We start from the raw sequence: 23,022 nt of genomic DNA on the forward strand, positions 1-23,022 counted from the left end.
CTATTTCTTTGCATTGATCGCTGAAGAAGGCTTTCTTATATCTCCTTGCTATTCTTTGGAACTCTGCATTCAGATACTTATATCTTTCCTTTTCTCCTTTGCTTTTTGCTTCTCTTCTTTCCACAGCTATTTTGTAGAGCCTCCTCAGACAGCCATTTGTGTTTTTTTGCATTTATTTTCCATGGGGATGGTCTTGATCCCTGTCTCCTGTACAATGTCACAAATCTCTGTCCATAGTTCATCAGGCACTCTGTCTATCAGATCTAGTCCCTTAAATCTCTTTCTCACTTCCACTGTATAATCATAAGGAATTTGATTTAGGTCATACCTGAATGGTCTAGTGGTTTTCCCTACTTTCTTCAACTTAAGTCTGAATTTGGCAATAAGGAGTTCATGATCTGAGCCACAGTCAGCTCCCGGTCTTGTTTTTGCTGACTGTATAGAGCTTCTCCATCTTTGGCTGCAAAGAATATAATCAATCTGATTTCGGTGTTGACCATCTGGTGATGTCCATGTGTAGAGTCTTCCCTTGTGTTGTTGGAAGAGTGTGTTTGCTATGACTAGTGCGTTCTCTTGGCATAACGCTATTAGCCTTTGCCCCCTTCATTCCGTACTCCAAGGCCAAATTTGCCTGTTACTCCAGGTGTTTCTTGACTTCCTACTTTTGCATTCCAGTCTCCTATAATGAAAAGGACATCTTTTTTGGGTATTAGTTCTAAAAGGTCTTTGGGTCTTCATAGAACTGTTCAACTTCAGCTTCTTCAGCGTTACTGGTTGGGGCATAGGCTTGGATTACTGTGATATTGAATGGTTTGCCTTGGAAACGAACAGAGATCATTCTGTCATTTTTGAGATTGCATCCAAGTACTGCATTTCGGACTCTTCTGTTGACCATGATGGCTACTCCATTTCTTCTAAGGGATTCCTCCCTGCAGTAGTAGATATAATGGTTATCTGAGTTAAATTCACCCATTTCAGTCTATTTTAGTTCACTGATTCCTAGAAGGTCAACATTCACTCTTGCCATCTCCTGTTTGACTACTTCCAATTTGCCTTGATTCATGGACCTGACATTCCAGGTTCCTATGCAATATTGCTCTTTACAGCATCAGACCTTGCTTCTATCACCAGTTACCTCCACAACTGGGTATTGTTTTTGCTTTGGCTCCATCCCTTCATTCTTTCTGGAGTTATTTCTCCAGTGATCTCCAAAAGCATATTGGGCACCTACCGACCTGGGGAGTTCCTCTTTCAGTATCCTATCATTTTGCCTTTTCATACTGTTCATGGGGTTCTCAAGGCAAGAATACTGAAGTGGTTTGCCATTCCCTTCTCCAGTGGACTGCATTCTGTCAGACCTCTCCACCATGACCCATCCATCTTGGATGGCCCCCCACGGCACGGCTTAGTTTCATTGAGTTAGACAGGCTGAGGTCCATGTGATCAGATTGGCTAGTTTTCTTTGATTATGGTTTCAGTGTGTCTGCCCTCTGATGACCTCTCGCAGCACCCCCCGTCTTATTTGGGTTTCTCTTACCTTGGACGTGGGGTATCTCTTTATGGCTGCTCCAGCAAAGTGCAGCTGCTGCTCCTTACCTTGGATAAGGGGTATCTCCTCACAGCCACCCCTCCTGACCTTGAACGTGGAGTAGCTCCTCTAAGCCCTCCTGCGCCCGTGCAGCCACCGCTCCTTGGACGTGGAGTTGCTCCTGTCGGCTGCCTCCCCTGACCTTGGGCATGTGGTAGCTCCTCTCAGCCACCTCCCCTGACCTCGGGCGTGGGAAGCTCCTTTCGGCCACATTTCTGTGCGATCCATCGCAGCCAGCATGCTTCTGCCAAAATACATGGAACTATATCAAAGTTTTGATTGAATATAAATTAGAAATCTAGGACTCTATTCATACTAAGTCAAACACATGGACTCAAAATATCATAATTTTTAGTCAGACAATAATTTATGTTTTCTAATATATATATATATATATATAAAATACACATTATGTGTAATATATATGTGCATATATATACAAAAGCTGTTCTACTACTCTTAATAAGGACTTTAGAAAGAACATAAAAAAAAAGAGACAGAAAAATTGGAAAGCATAAACTAAACTAAATGGGAGCACTGAATATGAAATAGAAAAGGTGAAACAAAGTAGATAAAAGTAAAATATCATCATATTGTCCAGTTGCTATTAAATATGACTGCTCATTAGAAACACATCTAGAGCTTTTGGGAATAAAAGCAATACCTGGGCATTTGTATTTTTCAAAAACTTCCAAGATAATTCTGATCTGCATCTGGATTTTAAAAAGTGATTACAGGTTTTCTATTAAATGGTCATTGCACTAATATAGAATTCTGTTATTTTTTTTTGTTGACCAATCATGATACAATATGGAGAAGGCAATGGCACCCCACTCCAGTACCCTTGCCTGGAAAATCCCAGGGATGGAAGAACCTGGTAGGCTGTAGTCCATGGGATCACTAAGAGTCGGACACGACTGAGTGACTTCACTGTCACTTTTTGCTTTCATGCATTGGAGAAGGAAATGGCAACCTACTCCAGTGTTCTTGCCTGGAGAATCCCAGGGACGGGGGAGCCTGGTGGGCTGCCATCTATGGGGTCGCACAGAGTTGGACACAACTGAAGTGACTTAGCAGCAGCAGAACCATGATACAATAGTATTAAGGGAATAATAGTTACATAATCACAATAATAAAAGATGTGTATCAGTTTTCACAATCAATAGCCAGACAAAAAAATAAAAGACAATTGCAAGCCATAATAAAACATGATTACCCTAACAATATAACATAATTACATACAATTTGGGGGGTTAAGTAGAGTGATGTGGTAAGTGGAAGTGCATACATGCACATGTTTTCATCAGCCCAGCCAGTTTATGCCTTTTCATTGGTGCATTTAATCCATTAACATTTAAAGTAGTTATTGATATATATATAATTCTGTTGCCATTTTCTTAATTGTATTGGGCTTATTTTTGTAGATCCTTTTCTTCTCTTGTGTTTCCTGCCTAGAGAAGTGCCTTTAATATTTGTAAAGCTGGATTGTGCCCATCTTTGCACAATTTTCCCTTGGTTTCTCTAATTTTCTTGAAGAAATCTCTACTCTTTCTTACTCTATTGTTTTCCTCTATTTCTTTTCATTGTTCACTTAAGAAGCCTTTCCTTCATGTTGAGGTTTGACAGAAAACAAAATTCTGTAAAGTTATCTTTCAATTAAAAAAATAAATAAAAGAAACCTTTCTTATGCTTCCTTGCTATTCTTTGGAACTCTGCATTCAGATGGGTATATATTTCCTTTTCGCCTTTGCCTTCCACATAAGTAAACAATACAAAGGAAAGCAATGGAATGGGAAAAACTAGAGATCTCTTCTAGAAAATTAGGGATACCAGGGAACATTTCATGGCATGACTGGCACAATAAAGGACAGAAACAGTATGGACATAAAAGAAGCAGAAGAGATTAAGAAGAAGTGGCAAGAATACACAGAAGAAATACACAAAAAAGGTCTTAATGACCCAGACAACCACGATGGTGTGGTCGCTCACCTAGAGCCAGATATCCTGGAGTGTGAAGTCAAGTGGACTTTAGGAAGCATTACTACAAACAAAGCTAATGGAGGTGATGGAATTCCAGCTGAGCAATTTCAAATCCTAAAAGATGATGTTATTAAAGTGCTGCACTCAATATATCAGCAAATTTGGCAGACTCAGCAATGGCCACAGTGCTGGAAAAGGTCAGTTTTCATTCCGGTCCCAAAGAAGGGCAATGCCAAAGAATGTTCAAACTACCACACAATTGCACTCATTTCACATGCTAGCAAGGTAATGCTCAAAATCCTTCAAGCTAGGCTTCAACAGTGCATGAACCATGAACTTCCAGATGTTCAAGCTGAATTTAGAAAAAGCAGAGGAACCAGGGATCAAATGTCAACATCTGTTGTATCATAGAAAAATCAAGGGAATTCCAGAAAAGCTTCTACTTTTGTTTCATTGGCTACGCTAAAGCCTTTGACTGTGTGGATCACAACTGTGGAAGTATCTTCAAGAGATGAGAATACCAGATCACCTTACTTTCCTCCTGAGAAACCTGTATGCAGGACAAGAAGCAATAATTAGTACTGGACATGGAATAATAGACTGGTTCAACTTGGAAGAAGTATGTCAAGGCTGAATATTGTCACCCTGCTTATTTAACTTATATGCAGAGTACATCATGAGAAATGCCAGGCTGGATGAAGCATAAGCTGGAATCAAGATTGCCAGGAGAAATATCAGGAACCTCAGATGTGCTGATGATGCCACCCTTATGCCATGGCAGAAAGCAAAGAAGAACTAAACAGCCTCTTAATGAAAGTGAAAGAGGAGAGTGAAAAAGCTGGCTTAAAACTCAACATTCAAAAAATGAAGATCATGACATCCAGTCCCATCACTTCATGACAAATAGATGGAAAAACGATGGAAACAGTGACAGATTTTATTTTCTTGGGCTTCAAAATCACTGCAGATGGTGACTTCAGCCATGAAGTTAAAAGATGTTTGTTTCTTGGAAGAAAATCTGTGACAAACCTAGACAGTGTACTAAAGAACACAGACATCACTCTGCCAACAAAGGTGCATCTAGTAAAACTATAGTTTTTCCAGTAGTCATGTATGGATGTGAGTGTTGGACCATAAAGAAGGCTGAGCACCGAAGAACCGATTCTATTGACCTGTGGTGCTGGAGAAGACTTTTGAGAGTCCCTTGGATAGCAAGGAGATCCAATCAGTCAATCCTAAAGGAAATCAACCCTGAATAGTCTTTGGAAGGAATAATGCTCAAGCTGAAGCTTGAATACTTTGGCCACCTGATGCAAAGAGCTGACTCATTGCAAAAGACCCTGATGAGGGAAAGGATTGAAGGAAGGAGGAGAAGGGGGTGACAGAGGATGAGATGGTTGGATGGCATCACCAATTCAATGGACACGAATTTGAGTGAACTCTGGGACACAGTGAAGGGTAGGGAAGTCTGGCATGCTGCAGTCCATGGGATTTACAGAGTTGGACACTACTGAGCAACTGTTGCTGTTGCTGAACAACAAACAAAGCTGGATTGGTGGTGCTGAATTCTCTTAATTTTTGGCTTGTCAGGAAAGCATTTGATTTCTCCATCGTATCTTAACGAGAGTCTTGCTGGGTAGCGTATTCTTGTTTGTTGGTTCTCACCTTTCATCACTTGGAATATATTGTGTCTGTGCAGCAGAACCCCTTGCTGCCCCACTGTGTGTCATGTATCTCTGTAGTATGCATGTGTACTCAGTCACTAAGTCGTGTCCAACTCTTTGCAACCCCATGGACTGTAGCCTGCCAGGCTCCTCTGTTCATGGGATTTTCCAGGTAGGAATACTTGAGTGGGTTGCCATTTTCTTCTCCAGGGGGTGTTCTTGACTCATGTCCCCTGCATTGGCAGGCAGGGAGCCCATTTCTGTAGTATATATATATAAAATCAATTCCAAAGTCACTCATGACCTTCTGAATCTCATTTTTAGCCTCAACATCTAAAAACTACTTCAGTCAAATAAAATAACCTTGTAATTTCTCTGTATGACCACACTTTCTTGCAATTGTGATCAGCTTCTGTGAGCCCTTCTACCTGCAGAGTCCCTATAACTCCACAAATCCACATTCTGTCAAGTTTTGAAAGCCCAGTTCCATTCAACCTGATGCCATCATGTCACTATCAGGCATAATTAATTCTGGCTCTGAATGCACAGAGCATTTTTTTCTGTCTTTTGGGAGTTGCCACTTTGTCTTTTACAGTACAACATTTGGTTCCATGCCAGGCTGTTTGTCATTGTGGATAGATTTGTATGTTCCCATGTATACCTGTCCCTCAAGAAAGCCATCTCTCTAGGGTGGGCATTATCATGTGGAACTTTATATCCTAGTAAGCAAATAAGTATCTTTTGTTATCTAGATGCATAGTTAGCAGTTGATGAATTTGATTAAATAGTATTTATGTCTCTAATATACATCGTGATCTAGAAAAACTTACAAAACAACCACTGCCCACTTACTATTGTACAACTTCTATGTTCCAGGCACTGTATTAAACATTTTAATCACATATAAGATGTCATTCACTTCTGTTAATAGCTAATCACACTGAAGTACTTGAAGGGGAAAATGTCAATACCAGAAAGTTTGAATTTATCATTGTCTTGAAATTTTATTTACCTTACAACTGAGTTACAGTACAGCTGTTATAGTGAATGAACACCTGAATGAGAGCGTGAGGAGTAGTGTCCTCACTCTCTAACATACTTTCTAGGAGGACTCCAAGAATGACTTGTGGATCTTTGCCCTGGCTGTGCTCCTGAGCAGCACCTTTATCTACAACAGCATGAACAGCATCAACGATCAGGCCTTGCAGCAGCTGCAGTATCCTTTCAGGAATTGAAGCACCGTGTTTCATTGAGTTTATGGCAATAGCAACTGACACTGTTTTTTCTTGCCCATGACTTCATTCTTATGGTTGATGAAGATGGAAAATGGGGCAAAAGGGAATGATGATCAAACTTGTTTTGAGGTGAGATCTGGAAACTGTGTTGGAGAGTACTTCTTTTTCCTTAGCTAAAATTCCAGCTATGTGACTGAATTAACAGAGCTGATCAGAACCAAATCATCTTCCAGCTCTGATGAAGTAGAGGATTCAGCCCGATTTGTGAGTTTCTTTCCAGACTTTATTTGGACTGTGCGGGATTTCATGCTGGAGCTGGAGTTAGACGGGAACTCCATCACGGAAGATGAGTACCTGGAGAATGCCTTGAAGTTGATTCCAGGTATCAGAGCAAGGCCAGGGTGGTAGGAAGCTCAGTAGGAGGTGGGGTCAACAGAGCCCTTTATGTCAGAACTTGATTTGAAGTTGGATTTGAGGCCATGCTAATGGTAATTGGTGAATGACTGGGAGGTGGCTTCAGTCATTATTACTGGGAAAACCCCAGCGACCAGAACTTAAGCTCACAGAGGAAATTTAGAATCCAATATTCTACCGAATGACTTTAGAAAAAGTAATACCACGAAAAAGAAAGGCTCATATACTGTGTTTCATATTAAGTGTTTCTCCTCTTCTATTTGAGAAATATAACCCATCAAACTGAAATTAGTAATACAGAATCATAAAGTAAGCAAAATAATTAATTTGTAAATACATTTCACACCATGTATTTTACTATCTTATATAGATACATTCTTCACAAACAGATTATTTATACCTCAACTAGTTCCAAAGAAAAGCATTGCTATGTCCTTTCACTGAGACTGTGAAAAGTCTTCAAATGCTTTTGCCTAATCTCACGCTCTTTATTCTAGAGCCTTACATAGTATGTCATATTATATAACAAATTAGTTATAACAGATTATAATTAGCAGAGAGAATAATGAGTGGTACTTAGAAGAAATATTGATTTTGTTTGTTTAATCATTTATTTGCCCTTTCAATAAATATTTATGGAACTGCAGATATACGCTCAGAATCTCTCTGGATGCTACTGTCACTTCCAACAGAAAATGACGCAAAAGACTGATGAGGTGTCCTAGTTTCATTTAGGCCAATCTTACCATGAGATTGTGTATGCTAAAGTAATTGCAAAACATATTTATAGAATGCACATTTTTTTTTACTCTGATTTTGTAAAACTTCACTGCCTTGTGTATCATTTGTCTCCCACATGGTTTCTTTCCCAGAAATACTGTGAATATCCTTATTTCTATGATTTCTTTACTTTTGAGCCCATATTTCATATCTGAAATGGAGACAGTAAGATCAGAAAAGTATTTCTGACAATTATTTGTATTAGCTTATCTTTCAAGAAAGTGAAGTCGCTCAGTTGTGTCCAACTCTTTGAGACCCCATGGACTGGATTTTCCAGGCAAGAATACTGGAGTGGGTTGCCATTTCCTTCTCCAGGAGATCTTCCTAACCCAGGGATTGAACCCGAGTCTCCCGCATTGTAAGCAGACGCTTTACCATCTGAGCCACAAGGGAAGTTCATTGGCAGGTCCGTATAAATCCCCAACAGGGTTTCTGCCATGAGCTGTATGAGGTCTTCACTTAATAATTAATCCATGGCATACTATACAATGGCTGAGGAAAACAACCACAGGTTTCTTCAGTTGGGGTGGATGCTTCTTCTTCCTCCTCAGGAGTACTTTCTTCACTCTTGGCTCAGTACAAAAACAGAGTTTCCATGGTAGATTACCATAAGACTGAAAAAGATTTACTGGCACAGGAATTAGAGTGATACAAAAATCCCTGGAAATGAAAGTCCTCAGCCCCCTTACCTGAAGTCTTTCACTTCTGTGATTGCTCTTTTTCCACTTTTGCAGATGAAGGTCCCCAAATTCAAAATTTCAACTTGCCCAGAGAGTGTATCAGGAAGTTTTTTCCCAAACGGAAGTGTTTTGTCTTTGACCGTCCTGCAAGCAACAAAAAACAATTACTCCATCTTGAGGGAATGCCAGATAATCAACTGGATGAGAATTTCCAGAAGCAATCAAAAGATTTCTGTTCATATATCTATACCCATGCAAAGACCAAGACCTTAAAAGAAGGAATCACTGTCACCGGGAAAAGTGAGCCTCCTTTGCTAGAGCATGGCTCTCTGTGATTCAGTGTGGGTGAGGAATGTGTGGGTGAGGAATGTGTGGGTGAGGAATGTGTGAATATCCTCTGGGATTGCCAATAATTGTGTTTTCTTTTTTTCAGTTGTGTCTTCTCTATATAATTTGGAAAAACATATTTATGCCCCACATAGAAGTGCATGTTACTTCGTTAAAATTTCCCTACATGAGGGTTTTCTGAAGACTGTCATATCTCATGAAACTGTAGGGCTGGCCAAAATGTTCTTTCAGGTTTTCAGAAAGATGTTATGGAAAAACCCAAACGAACTTTTTGGCCAACCCAATATTACATTGAAGGTATGTTAAGGATACAAATATTCATTATGATGAGCCATCCAGTGGATAAGTATTTCTAGTGAGGATATACAAGTTATTTTGTGAATTCACATGAATCAGAAAATAAGTAGTACACCATGAATCCATGTAAACTCATTGAAAGACTGAGAAACAAATGTAAATACAGTCTTATAAATAGAGCTGGCTTCATGCACAGGCTACCTGAGCAGTCTCACAGTGCCCTGAGCTGAGATGTGCCCTGTCTGTTTTAATGTTTTTGTCACTGTCTGGAAATTCGTGATGACATTTTTACATGGGGCACTGCATTTTCATTTGGAAATAGTACCCACAAAATACACAATTTATTTACATATGTAAGTTCTCCATATTTTGCTACAATGGGGAAAGTGTTCCAGGGGAACTTTGAACATATTGTTGAGGTCATTCAGTTAATATTGTATTGTGATGAACTGAGAACCATAAAAGAGAGTGAATAGGGGACACTGGTGTTATTATAAGAAAATTATAGAAGAAAAAGGAGAAGGATATGAAGATGAGGAGAAGAAAGAGAAGAAAAGAAAATTTTAAGCTCAATAAAATTTTAGTGATGTTTAGGATACTGATCTAAGGTTCATAAAATGAATGACAACATTCTATTTTCAAAATATTGAATTGGCCAAAAAGTTTGCTCGGATTTTTCTGTAGCATCTTATGGGAAAATCTAAACGAACTTTTTGGATAATACAATGTAATATATTATTCAGGGCTGGGGCCTCTGGTGGAGGCCTATGTAAATGCCATCAACAGTGGATCAGTTCCTTGTCTGGAGAACGCAGTGACAACTCTGGCCCAGCTGGAGAACTCAGCAGCCGTGCAGAAGGCAGCTGACCACTACAGTGAGCAGATGGCCCAGCGACTGAGCCTCCCCACAGACACGCTCCAGGAGCTGCTGGAGGTGCACGCAGCCTGTGAGAGGGAAGCCATTGCAGTCTTCATGGAGCGCTCTTTCAAGGATGAAAATCAGGATTTCCAGCTGAAGCTTGCGGTAATGTGATCTAGAATATATCCTTCCTGATTCCTGTGGTTCTAGAAACGTTCTTTGTTGTTGCTGTTGTTCAGTAGTATGTCAGTCATGCCTGACTCTCCGATCCCATGGACTGCAACACACCAGGCTCCTCTGTCCTCCACTATGTCCTGGAGTTTGCTCAAATTCATGTCCACTGAGTGGGGGATGCCATCCAACCATCTCATCCTCTGCAGAGGATGAGAAATGTTCTTAGGCGCCTTCTATTCGTGTATGATTCATATGTTTCTCATTGTAAAAGGACTTTGGATTCTTGTGAATGACAGGACTCTACAGGCTACTTTCCTTCTTTTTTCCTAAAAACTGGCCTCTTTATTTTCTACTGTAAACAACTTACCCTGTGCTTTGGTGCTTAAAACAACACACAGTTATTAGCTCACACTTTTTTAGGTCACACACCAGTGCAGGGTGTGTATGGGTGATGTGCTCGGAGTACAGCAAGCTGAAAACAAATCAAGGGTCAAATGGGTTTAGCAATACCACCAAGAATAATCAGTAAACAACTTTTCTCAGGATAAGAAAAGAGTTTTATTTGAGCCAAATGAGGACTAGAGCCCAGAAGATACAGATTAAAGAAGAACTTGAATTCTGTTCTGTTGCATGACAAAATGCAGGGTGGGGGGGAACCCTTACTATAGGCAAAACCCACAAAATTACCTGTATTATTTGTCAAGAATTAAGATTGTAGCTGGAAAGAAATAAGAGTGCTTGTTAAAGAAGGATTGTTTGGGGTCTGAAACTATTGCATTTTTACAATGGTACACTTTGAGTTCCTAAGTGTGCAGCTCCCAGTTACTAGCAGACACTCTTTTGAGAATGGATGGTGGCATCCTTGAGTTTGATACAGTTCAGAAGATTCAAGTTCTCAGGGATGCAGAAACATGTCTGAAACCACATCTACAATGGCCACCAAGCTCAATTTTTAATTCCTGCCCAACAGTTACTCCATTGTGATTTTTAAATGCATTCTTTTTTAATGGTTAGAACAGATGTACATCTTTGATAGGCCACAAAACAGATTATTGTATTTAGCATAAAGTTTAATTTAAATCATATATACTGGATGCTTGGGGCTGGTGCACTGGGACGACCCAGAGGGATGGAATGGGGAGGGAGGAGGGAGGAGGGTTCAGGATGGGGAACACATGTATACCTGTGGCGGATTCATTTTGATATTTGGCAAAATTAATACAATTATGTAAAGTTTAAAAATAAAATAAATTAAAAAAAAAATCATATATAAGCCAGAGTGTCCTCCCTGTATGTAAATATGTGAATATATCTTTCATCAGAACTCATATGGGTTCTGGGGAACCCCCCTTCATCTTCAAGCCAGCAATGGTGCATTGTATTCTGCTTTTGTTTCTAGTCACTCCAGTTACCTCTCCTTCCACCAACTAGAGAAGACTGTGTGGAAAGGGCTTGTGTGATTATGTAATGCCCACTTGGGTAATCTCACTTTCTTAAAGTAGCCTGTGCCGTAAGACATAATCTAAACACAGGATCAACGTTCATCCTGTTCCTAGGTCCAGGGACTATGCAGTGTGAACACCAAGGGAGAGAATTCTTAGAGTTCATAATTCTACTTACCATTAGCACCATCACTGAAACCTTGTCTTTCAGTCTACCTTTGTATGTCCTACAAGTTACAAAAATCTCTCAGAGGAAAACCAGCCCAACTGTAATTTATTAGGACAGGTATGAAATTTCTGTTCCTATATTTTCACTCAATCAACCCCTCAATGAAACAAGAATTCAGAAAAAGTTCAAAACTCTGTTCAGCGTATACTTCACTCATTATGTTAGGCAGTTGATTTGCTATGTATATATTTTATCTAAAGCACCTAGTATGCATAAGAAAGCCTACTTCAAATCATATTGAACTTGCTATTTTTCATTGTTGATGGATTTATCACTATTAATCCTACTACTCTTAAAGGAACAATGAAATTCACATCTGCCAACCCATCATTTCACAGATGCTGAGATGGAGACAAGAAAGTTAAGGGACTTCCTATAAGTCACACAGAGTTGGTCACACCTGGGACTAAAACTAGTCTCCTGACTCTGTATCTATTATTCTGTGTCTCATGTGCACCGATGTTGTCCCATTGCTTCCTTCAAGAGGATCACAGTTGGATGTTTTCTTCTAACAGCTCCTTTCTATTGCATTTCTCCTTGTTTTTTCAACAGATCATGATCAATAAAAAGAAAGATGATTTCTTGTTGCAAAATGAAGAAGCATCTGTCAGATATTGTCAGGCTGAGCTTAAAAAGCTTTCAGAGCCCTTAATGACAAGTATTTCAGAGGGAACTTTCTCTGTCCCTGGAGGACACCATTGCTACTTAGAAGCAAGGAACAAGTTTGAAGAGAACTATAAACTCATTCCCAGGAAAGGAGTTAAGGTGAGGAGTAAGAGGACTGGGAAAGAACAACTGATTGGAGACCAAGGGTTTTTGTTGGTTCTTTTGAAATTCTAAGACCATAGCACAACTTTTGTAGAGAAAGGAGAGCATGGCAATATCTTTACATTTTCAGCTTTTATATCTACAGCATGTTAGCTACTCTTCAACAAACCAGAAATATTTCTACCCAAAGATGGGACTTATTATCAAGGATCTAGATGAAAGAGAATATTCCTTTTATTCAAACAATGTACTAGGTTTTGCAAAACACTAATTCAAAAAGATACTCTCATCCCAAAGTTCATAGCAGCATTATTTACAATAGCCAAGATATGGAATTCAACCCAAATATCCATCAACAGATGAATGAATAAAGAAGATGTGGAATGTGCATATATATGAATGCTACTTACTCAATTATTAAAAAAATAAAAGGATGAAATTTTGCCATTTGTGGCAACATGGATTGACTTATACTAAGAGAAATAAGTTAAACAGGGAAAGAAAAATACCGATGATATCACTTATATTTGATATCCCAAGCTACAGCAAACTAGTAAACATAACAAAAGAAGAAGATTCACAGACATAGAGGACAAATTATTTGTTGCTAATGTGGAGTGGGAGCAATACAGGAGGGAGGGTGTGAGGTACAAATGATTGTGTGTAAGATAGGCTACAAAGATGTATTGCAAAGTATAGGGAATATAGCCAATATTTTGTCATAACTTTAAATGCAGTGTAACCTTTGAAAGTTGTATAAAAATAAAATAACAAAATTTTAAAAAGAAATTTCCCTCAAATGGGCTTTCTGCAAAGAATAGGGAACATTAAAGAAAAGCTGCTATTTTCAAGAAGCTTATGGTCTTACCTGAGAAGGACATGTAAATAGTCAATGGATATGGTGGGACAATGGTTATTATATACATTGATAGGGATGAGTGACAGTGATGGTGGTGGTGATGATGATGATGGCTGATGTCTGTTGAGCACTCACTACGTCAACTGTACCTTAGGTGATTTGGTTGGATTATCGATTTAGTCCTCAAAATAATATAAATTAGATATTATCACTTTATTATAAAGTTGAGAAATATGACATGGGGAGGATGTACTAAGTTGCCCAAGATCACACAACTGTCAAGTAGTAGTGCTTACAGGGCAGCTGTTTTGTTCTTGGAAGCCATTCAGAACTCAGAATAAAGCTTAAGAATGCTTCCTGGAAGAGGAGGTAAAGGCCACAAGTTGGAGTGTCAGTAAATGATATCCTAATAAAGAGTAGATGAGCATTAGAAGAAAAACAAGGTGCAGAGACTACAGCTGCAAGCAGTAGAGAATTGGTGTTTGTACAACTGCACAGAATTACAGGGTCTTTAACCACTGTGGGGCCCCAAGAAGGTTGAAGAACGTATAGGGTCCAATCTGTAGCTTTACTGAACAATAATTTCCATAGCAAGACACTACATCTTTGCTGCCTGATGAGTCTTTGCTTCTTGTTGTTTTCTCAGGCAAACCAGGTCCTCCAGAGCTTCCTGCAGTCACAGGCAGAAGTAGAAGAAGCCATCCTGAAGGCAGACCAGGCCCTCACGGATGCAGACAAAGCCATGGCAGGTACAGGGAGGACTGAGCTCTCAGAGGGGAAGGTGGCTCCTCTGCTGCCCTTTGGCAGGTGTGGGAGCAAACACTTCCTGGAACCAGAGCTATCTCTTCTTCTGTGGAACCTCTCTGCTACACATGGAAATAACCAGGGGAGTTTGGGTTTTATGTACATCCAATCAGGGCTTCTACCTCATGTGCTGAAGCAGGCTGTCTGATGTGGTAGCAGGATGAGGTAGCAGAAACAGTCAGACTCCTTCCCACCAATTTAATGTCATTTTAGTCTTTGAGCTCAGGAAGGTACAGCTCAGCATAACTGTTATTTCTTTAAAACTTTTGTGAAACAGAGGAACGTACCAAGAGACAAGCAGCAGAGATGAAACAGGATCTGCTAACACAGAAACTGAATGATGAGAAGCAAAAAATGGAGGCCCAAGAGAGAAGCCACAAGGAAAATATAGCCCAACTGAAAGAGAAGTTCGAGATGGAAAGAGAAAACCTTCTAAGAGAGCAGGAAGCAGTGCTGGCGCACAAGCTGAAGGTAAGTCTAGATGGGCGTGGGCAGAGTGTGACCACCTGACCTGCCTCTTGAGAAATCTGTATGCAGATCAGGAAGCAACAGTTAGAACTGGACATGGAACAACAGACTGGTTCCAAATAGGAAAAGGAGTACATCAAGGCTGTATATTGTCACCCTGCTTATTTAATTTATATGCAGAGGACATTATGAGAAATGCTGGGCTGGAAGAAGCACAAACTGGAATCAAGATTGCTGGGAGAAATATCAATAACCTCAGATATGCAGCTGACACCACCCTTATAGCAGAAAGTGAAGAAGAACTAAAGAGCCTCTTAATGAAAGTGAAAGAGAAGAATGAAGAAGTTGGCTTAAAGCTCAACATTCAGAAAACTAAGATCATGGCATCCAGTCCCATCACTTCATGGGAAATAGATGGGGAAACAGTGGAAACAGTGGATGACTTTATGTTTCTTGGCTCCAAAATCACTGCAGATGGTGATTGCAGCCATGAGATTAAAAGATGCTTACTCTTTGGAAGGAAAGTTATGACCAACCTAGATAGCATATTCAAAAGAAGAGACATTACATTGCCAAAAAAAGTCCGTCTAGTCAAGGCTATGGTTTTTCCAGTGGTTATGTATGGATGAGAGAGTTGGACTATAAAGAAAGCTGAGCACTGAAGAATTGATGCTTTTGAACTGTGGTGTTGGAGAAGACTCTTGAGAGTCCCTTGGACTTCAAGGAGAAGCAACCAGTCCATCCTAAAGGAAACCAGTCCTGGGCGTTCGTTGGAAGGACTGATGTTGAAGCTGAAACTCCAATACTTTGGCCACCTGATGGGAAGAACTGACTCATTGTAAAAGACTCTGTTGCTGGGAAAGATTGCGGGCAGGAGAAGAAGGGGACGACAGAGGACGAGATAGTCGTATGGCATCACCAACTCAGTAGACATGGGTTTGGGTGGACTCCGGGAGTTGGTGATGGACAGGGAGGCCTGGCGTGCTGCGGTTCATGGGGTCGCAAAGAGTCGGACATGATTGAGCGACTGAACTGAACTGAACTGAGAGTCTGATGGACAAAATGCTAGTTTTTCAATAATAAAGGGATAGAACTTCAACCTTAAGTCAGATCCCAGAGAGAACTCCAAAGACATATGTTTCATGTAAACATCAAAGAGATGTGGATTGTGCTGAAGACTCACCTCTGTAAGACTCAGGGCCTTGTGTAGTGTTAGGGTTTGGAAGGGAAAATAACATGGCCCAGGCTCCTGAACTGCTGTTTGTGGTGATTACAGTGTCATATTTGCCCCAACATGAATAGAACTTCAGTGTTAGAGTCGTTAGAATTTTTGGTACAACCGTCAGAGACCTGGCATAGTTCCATCTGCTCTTGAAGATATCACATTGTGCCTGGTATGATATATGGGATGCTGAAAGCTCTAAAATTTGCTACATTTGTTTCCAGATCTGCCTGATTCATTTTACACACCTAGAGTAAATATATTCTTTGTTCAAACCTGGAGTTTGATAGTCAGTGTCCTAAAGAGGGTCAGCAGATCTCATTATTTGTGACATGAGTGTGGTCATTTTATCTCAGGGGAACTGAGAAATATTCAGAATTCACCTACATTCCCTCCCAGAGTGCATTCGTAGGGCTGGAACACATTACTGGTATAGCTTTAAGGCCTGACTGAGGCACAGATCCTCCCTTCCCAGGGAGATGGTGTAGAGCTTGGGTCCCCAGCCCACAGGCACAGACTGGTAGCAGTCTGTGGCCTATTAGCAACTGGGCCACACAGCAGGAGGTGAGTGGTGAGCAAGTGAGCAAAGCCTCATCTGTATTTACAGCCACTCTCCATCACTCACATTACTGCCTGAACTCTGCCTATTCTCAGAGGAGCCTGAACCCTACCGTGAACTGTGCATGCAAGGGGTCTAGGTTGTGTGTTCCTTATGAGAATCTAATGCCTGATGATCTGAGCTGGAGCTGAGCTGGAGCTGAGGCAGTGATGCTAGGGAGTGACTGCAAATTCAGATTATCATTAGCAGAGAGGTTTGACTGCACAGAGCCATCATAAATCAATTGTGGCAGACTCATATCAAAACCCTATCAGTGAGTGGCAAGTGACAATTAAGCTGCATCTAGTGGCAGGTTCTATACTGGCAAGTGAGTTGATGTACTTCAATTGTACATCTGGTGGCAGGTTTCAAGTAAGGATCCAACACTTATTTTAGTCCATACATGGCCCACTGATTATTGTATTTACTACTTCTGTCCCCACTTCTTTTCCACACTGCTCACTTGTGTCAATCACAGTTTTGGTGAGCTCACAAGCTAAGCCTAGCCAAAATAAGTTAAAAAAAAAAAAAAAAAGTCACTGGAGAGCTTCTTTGAAAAGGGGGAAAGACCCAATGATGAGACCACAGAAGACTGTAAGACTGCCAACAAAATGAAAGTTGCATTTAAAAGAAAATACCAAAAGCCCTACTTAAAATACAGGTCCATTGCAATAGGTGGTTCACATTCTCCAACCCACTGTGCATAATATGTAGTGACCAGCTACACATCGAAGCCATGAAACCTTCAAAACTGATTCGCCACATAGAAACCAAGCCCTCTGTATTAAAGGACAAGCTTTTGCAGTTTTTCAAAAGAAAAAAATGTGAACAAGAAGAACAGAAGCTATTATTGAAGGCCACCACTTCATCAAACGTGTCTGCACTGAAAGCATCATTCTTAGTGGCTAACCACATGCTAGAGCTAAGAAGAGTTGGTGAAGAGTTGATCCTGCCAACTGCCAAGGACATTTGTCAGGAACTTTTAGGAGAGGCTGCAGTTCAGAAGGTGGCACGTGTTCCTCTTTCGGCTAGCACTATAACTAGACGAAGTGATGAAATAGCAGAGGGCATTGAGGCACAATTGTCAGAGCTTAATGAGTCACGGTGGTATGCAATCGAGGCTGACAAGTCTATGATTGTTGATAACAAAGCAGCAATCTTGTTTTTGAGGAATCTATTTTTCAGAGGATGAGAGGATGTGCATGCGGATATTTTATGTGCAGTTTTGTTGCCAACCAACACCACAACCACAGAACTATTCAAGTCTTTGAATGATTACATATCAGGACACCTGAATCGGGCATTTGTGTTGCTATGTGCATGGACAGAGTGGCTGCCATGACTGAATGGCTTTCTCGATTCATTGTTCAGGTCAAAGAGCTTGCTTCTAAATGTGAGTCTATGCACTGTGTTGTCCTTAGAAAGATGCTGGCTAGATGAAAAATGTCACCTGAACGTAACAACATTTTGCACGATGTGATTAAAATTGTCAACCATTTAAAGTATCTACCTTTAACTCATGTCTGTTTTCCCAGCTCTGTGAGGAAACAGATGCAGAGCTCACACATCTCCTCTTATACACAAAAATGGGATAGCTTTCTAAAGGTAGGTCCCTGGCCAGAGTTTTTGAGTTAAGAGAGCTGCTCCAGAGATTCCTTTTAGAAAAACAGTCAGCACTGGCGGCACATTTCAGTGACACACAATGGGTTGCGACCCAAACTTGCTTACTTGTGTGACATATTCAACAAACTCAATCTGTCAACTTCATGGGAAAATGACAACTGTGTTCAAGCCAGCAGATAAAATGGCTGCATTCAAAGGCAAACTGTAAGTATGCGGATGAGTGAACACTGGGATTTTTAACATGTTTCAAACATTAGCAGAGATTTTGAAAAAGACTGAGCCAGGGCCTCTTTCTCCCAACCGGTGTGTGAACACCTATCTCAGCTTTCAAAACAGTTTGAACCTCACTTCTCAAACACAAAAGACCCCTAAACTGGAAAGGAAAGGATCCAAGACCCATTTGTGAATAAACCAAATGAATCAACTTTATCTGTGCTAGAACAGGATGAATTTGCATGAAATCCCAAATGACAGTGGCCTTAAAAGTATGTTTGAGACAGCTTCAAATGTCAAATACTTTCCAGATTAACGTCAAAGTGAAATATCCTGAGGTTGCCACAAAAGCACTGAAAAGCCTGCTTCCATTTCAACATCCTGTCTTCATGAAGCAGGGTTTTTTGCAATAACAGCAACTGAAATGAGATTACCTAGTAGACTGGACATAAGCAGCACGTTTCAGACATCACTGTCTCCCATCCCTTCAGCAGCAACCATCTAGTTGCAGGAAAACAAGCTCGGGGCTCCCTCTGATTCTGCTTTATAATATAATAGGAATAGTGTGCACATAAATACGATATGCTTGAATCATCCTGAAACCGTTCCCCCCTCCTCTGGTCTGTGGAAAAACTGTCTTCCACGAAATTGGTTCCTGGTGCCTAAAAGGTTGGGGTCACTGGTATAGGTCAATCCTGGGAAGCTATAAACTCTGAATACTCTTTCTACCCACCCACATCCAAACGTTTAGAAATATTGGACAAACTCATCAAAAAGCATCTAAGGCCATATAGAAATAGACACAGGTGCTGATTTCCTGTAGTTCTTAGATATAAAATTCTGATAGTTGGATATTTTCAACAGGGCACTGTCTTCTTTTTACAGGTACAAGAAGAAATGCTTGCTGAAGGATTTGAAAGGAAAGCCAATGAATTACATGAAGAGATACTTCGACTACAAAAGGAAATCGAAAGAACTAAAGATGATAGGCTCCTTGAAAATGTAAGGCTTCTGACACAAATTGGCCTTATATTAATGGCCTCACGATCTAGATTTCTTAACCGTGTATAGATATGATGGATCTCAGGTGAGTTGTTAAATGAGCTGACAATTCCTGTTAAGTACATGAAAAAAAAAAAAAAAAAAAACTTCATGTAAGGGTGGCTAAACCTTGAAGTATATGTCACAGTAGTTTCAATCAAGAAAGGCTTAAAAATAAGAAGTTATTACCAAAGAATCAGGGCCAGGTATCCAAATATATAAATAATTTTGATTGAATTGGCCAATTTAAAGAAATGCAAAATGAGTTAAAAGATAATGATTGATTCATAGCAAAGTTTTAAGCAGAGCATAAAGAGAAGGGACAGTCACCTATGATATAGACACGGAGAGAGTTTCTTTAGGCTCAATCTAACAAGCCCTCATAAATTAGCAAGGAAATGACAACAACCACATTTTTTAAATGGGTAAACATATAAGAAGATAATTAAAATGTTTAACTTTGCTGATTATAAAAGGTATGCAAAGTATAATTAGGAGATAACTGTGTCACCTCTCAGTGGGCCAAGAAGTATAGTTTTGACAGGACACTGGCCTGGCAAGGGTTACAGGAAATTGGCAGCCTGATATTTGCTAGGAAGAGTGCAGATTGATACAGATGTATACCAAAATTTAAATGCAAATGCTGTTGATCCAGCAAGTTCTCACTTAGGGATTTATTTTAAACATTTATGTACACAAGCTGAATATGGAATGTATGGTGGTACATTTATTGAAGGATTGTTGTAATTCCAAAAGACTGGAAACATCTTTAAAGTTCCCCTGTCACATGCTAGTGAGGTAAATCCTGAGACACAACTACACAGGAATGCTCTGTATCACTAAAGTGAAAAGGGAAACTCTATTTGTGGTAATGTGAGAAAATCTCCAGGATGTATCATAAGTAAAAAAAAAAAAAAAAAAGATGCAGAAAGTGTTTGAGTTGCATTACTGATTTAAAACATAATCAATATATGAATATATTATCTGCTATCTCTGGAAACATGAAAGAAACTGGTGTCCATGAGCAAAATAGGAATGGACCTGCATATTTGAGACAAAAAATACCTGACATATTCTTCTGTGGGTTTTATGTTTTGTATGATTTATCACCTATTCAAACATAAATAGAATTATTGACATTAAATAAGAAATAATAATACATGGGATGGAAATGTTCTTATGACAAGATGCCAGTGTTGAATACTGTGAGAAATAAAAGTCAACTCCGCAGGAGGAATCTACTTAGAGCAGGAAGCAGAAAGCACCAGGTGTGTATCATACTGTTGTTGTCACTAAGGCTTTGAACTTCTAGTCCCTAAGTGATTTTTAGGTATAAAGTCTGCTGGAATGTTATGACCTCCAAATTCCTGCTACACCTTATGAAGACAGTGTGTTCAAAGAAGAGGTTTTCTTCAATTTCAGCACAACATTTAAGAATTCTTCTCAGCTGTCTAATGCTAGACCTTGTGCCTAAAATGAACTGGGCATGGTGTCCCTTCTCTGTGCCCCCATTGTACCATGTTTCACTCAGAGCACAGTGCTGAGAGCCAGCGTGAGGAACTCCGCCCATGGCAAGGTCATGAGGAAGGAGACTCGGCATACGCAAAGGCGAGATCGAGCCTCAGGAGTCCCCCTGGAAATTCTCGAGCATCTACCCCCAAAACCAGAGTCTGCCTACTTTACTGCTTTGTGCTCTCACCTACACCTCTGACTTTACGAGGGCTGTCCCCCACCACGTCTCTCTGAAAAAGAGTTAACTTACAGCTCCAGTTAATAAAGTTCCTGGGCGTGACAAGAGTGTTTCAACCAACAAACTCCTTTGGAAGTCCTCTAGCCTGCCTGAACAGGTTCTTCCGGCCACATGTGATTGTTCACAGCCTCCCAACCATGAGAGACATGAGATGTTCTAAACTGTCTAAATACAGATTCCTTTGAGCAGTTAAAAGATTGATTAGAACTTGTATTGGTGAAGGGTTTTTCACTTGCTGGGCCAATGTTTGCTGCTAAGTTTCCATATCCCTTACCTACTGTGTCCCTGGCAGTGTATTGATGAATATAATTGGTGTATAGGAATGTAAGTAGTAGCTTTAATGTTTGTAACCTTGGACCCTTGAGTTAATGCTTTTCTTGTTATAGCCCACCACACCTTTGCCCTATAGGAATGCAACTTTATCTAATGCTTTCGGAGGGTAGCACCTGACTTTAGAATAATCACCTTTAGAGAAAAATAAGTTTTCTGAAGAAAGGATCATAAAATGTTAACAGGCCTCTTGGCCAGAAGATGATGTAATTCACCTAAACTTTTGCATATGATAAGTTTGCAAGAGGAAAGCCTGGCTTACTGCTGACTCTACCCCTTCCCCCATTATCCTCTATGCACAACTTAAGGTATAAAAACTACTTTGGAAAATAAAGTGCGGGCCTTGCTCACCGAAGCTTGGTCTCCCCATGTCATTCTTTCTCTCACCTTCCGGCTTAATTCCCATCTGGAGAATGGAGGCTCGTCAAGCCTACTAATTTTGCCTGGGCTTCTAAGATCTGGCCGGGGAGGCCTTAGTGTCTCCTCTCCTTCTGGAGAACGGGAGGATGCCTGCGGCCTATGTAGGTGACACAAATTCCTTATCTTGGAATTTTATTAGCTTTCCACATAAACCAAGTTATTCAGCCTCTTTTCTCCACTGAATTTTCTCACTGAGCTATCCTTATTTAACCACTCTTTATGTCTTTAATTCTATCATATCCTGATTGCCAAAGCCATCTCCCCTTCAAAACCCCTGGATCCACTGGGGCTGGACCCCGGTAGCACAGGATTTTTATATAATTTCGACATTGAAATGATCTGTTTACATTTTATCTCCTCTACCACCTCATGTGGAGAAGGCAATGGCACCCCACTCCAGCACTCTTGCCTGGAAAATCCCATGGACGGAGGAGCCTGGTGGGCCACAGTCCATGGGGTCGCTAAGAGTCGGACACGACTGAGCGACTTCACTTTCACTTTTCACTTTCATGCACTGGAGAAGGAAATGGCAACCCACTCCAGTGTTCTTGCCTGGAAAATCCCAGGGATGGGGGAGCTTCGTGGGCTGCCATCTATGGGGTCACACAGGGTCGGACACGACTGAAGCGACTTAGCAGCAACCACCTCATGATCCTGTCTACCAGATGATCTTCACTGTATACTTACCTCCCACCACAAAGACTACCACTGAGGCTTCGTGTGTTCAAACAATACAGATGAATAAATACATAAGCTTCCACCCATCGGGGGCCCAAATTGTCACTTCCTTACTACATTAATTGCTGCTTAGTGTTCTCAAAATAAAGGGCACAATTTTAGGAACTGGTACTGAAAGAATTCAGGCAGAAAGTACACACACACCCATCTGAACCTGCCACTTTTCTCTGGGAGAGACTGCACAACCCATGTGCTCTGAGTTCCTCCAGTTTCTCTCCCAGGAGACTTGCCCAGCAATGAAGCCACCACATTTGGCTCACAGAACAATGATATTGTTTAAAATAGCAAAAAAAAAAAAAAAAAAGAGCCAGTAATTGGCAAAATTTATATTGTCACCATAACTGTTACCAGTTCAAGGAATGTCTATTGAAATAAAACTGTGTTTTTGATGTGAGGAGGATCCATTTCTCCCTGAACATGCCACCCACATGCTGACAAACTGCAGAGTCTATAGGATGACTCTGCTTTCTGAAGGGTTCAGGGTTAATGCCCAATTCC

The 23,022-nt window shown here is 40.4% G+C and overlaps 1 protein-coding gene across 5 annotated transcripts in view; it reads left to right on the plus strand.

Moving 5' to 3' along the window:
* Positions 1–20,445, plus strand: part of LOC102399202 (guanylate-binding protein 4) — a 105,923-nt gene extending 85,478 nt beyond the window's left edge. For 4 of the 5 annotated variants that reach the window (XM_045166098.1, XM_045166099.1, XM_045166097.1 and 1 more), the window contains 8 exons: positions 6,339–6,448; positions 6,653–6,849; positions 8,396–8,641; positions 9,730–10,010; positions 12,243–12,455; positions 13,964–14,066; positions 14,399–14,592; positions 19,131–20,445. In XM_045166098.1, coding sequence (XP_045022033.1) covers positions 6,339–6,448; positions 6,653–6,849; positions 8,396–8,641; positions 9,730–10,010; positions 12,243–12,455; positions 13,964–14,066; positions 14,399–14,592; positions 19,131–19,316 — 1,530 coding nt within the window. In that variant the 3' untranslated portion in view covers positions 19,317–20,445. Of the gene's footprint in view, positions 1–6,338; positions 6,449–6,652; positions 6,850–8,395; positions 8,642–9,729; positions 10,011–12,242; positions 12,456–13,963; positions 14,067–14,398; positions 14,593–17,944; positions 18,015–19,130 lie in introns of all 5 variants that reach the window. The other variant, XM_045166100.1, reaches the window with a different exon arrangement.
* The last annotated feature ends 2,577 nt before the right edge of the window (positions 20,446–23,022 follow it).

The sequence above is a fragment of the Bubalus bubalis genome, chromosome 6, assembly GCF_019923935.1.
Source record: "Bubalus bubalis isolate 160015118507 breed Murrah chromosome 6, NDDB_SH_1, whole genome shotgun sequence".
Classification (NCBI taxonomy): Eukaryota; Metazoa; Chordata; class Mammalia; order Artiodactyla; family Bovidae; genus Bubalus; species Bubalus bubalis.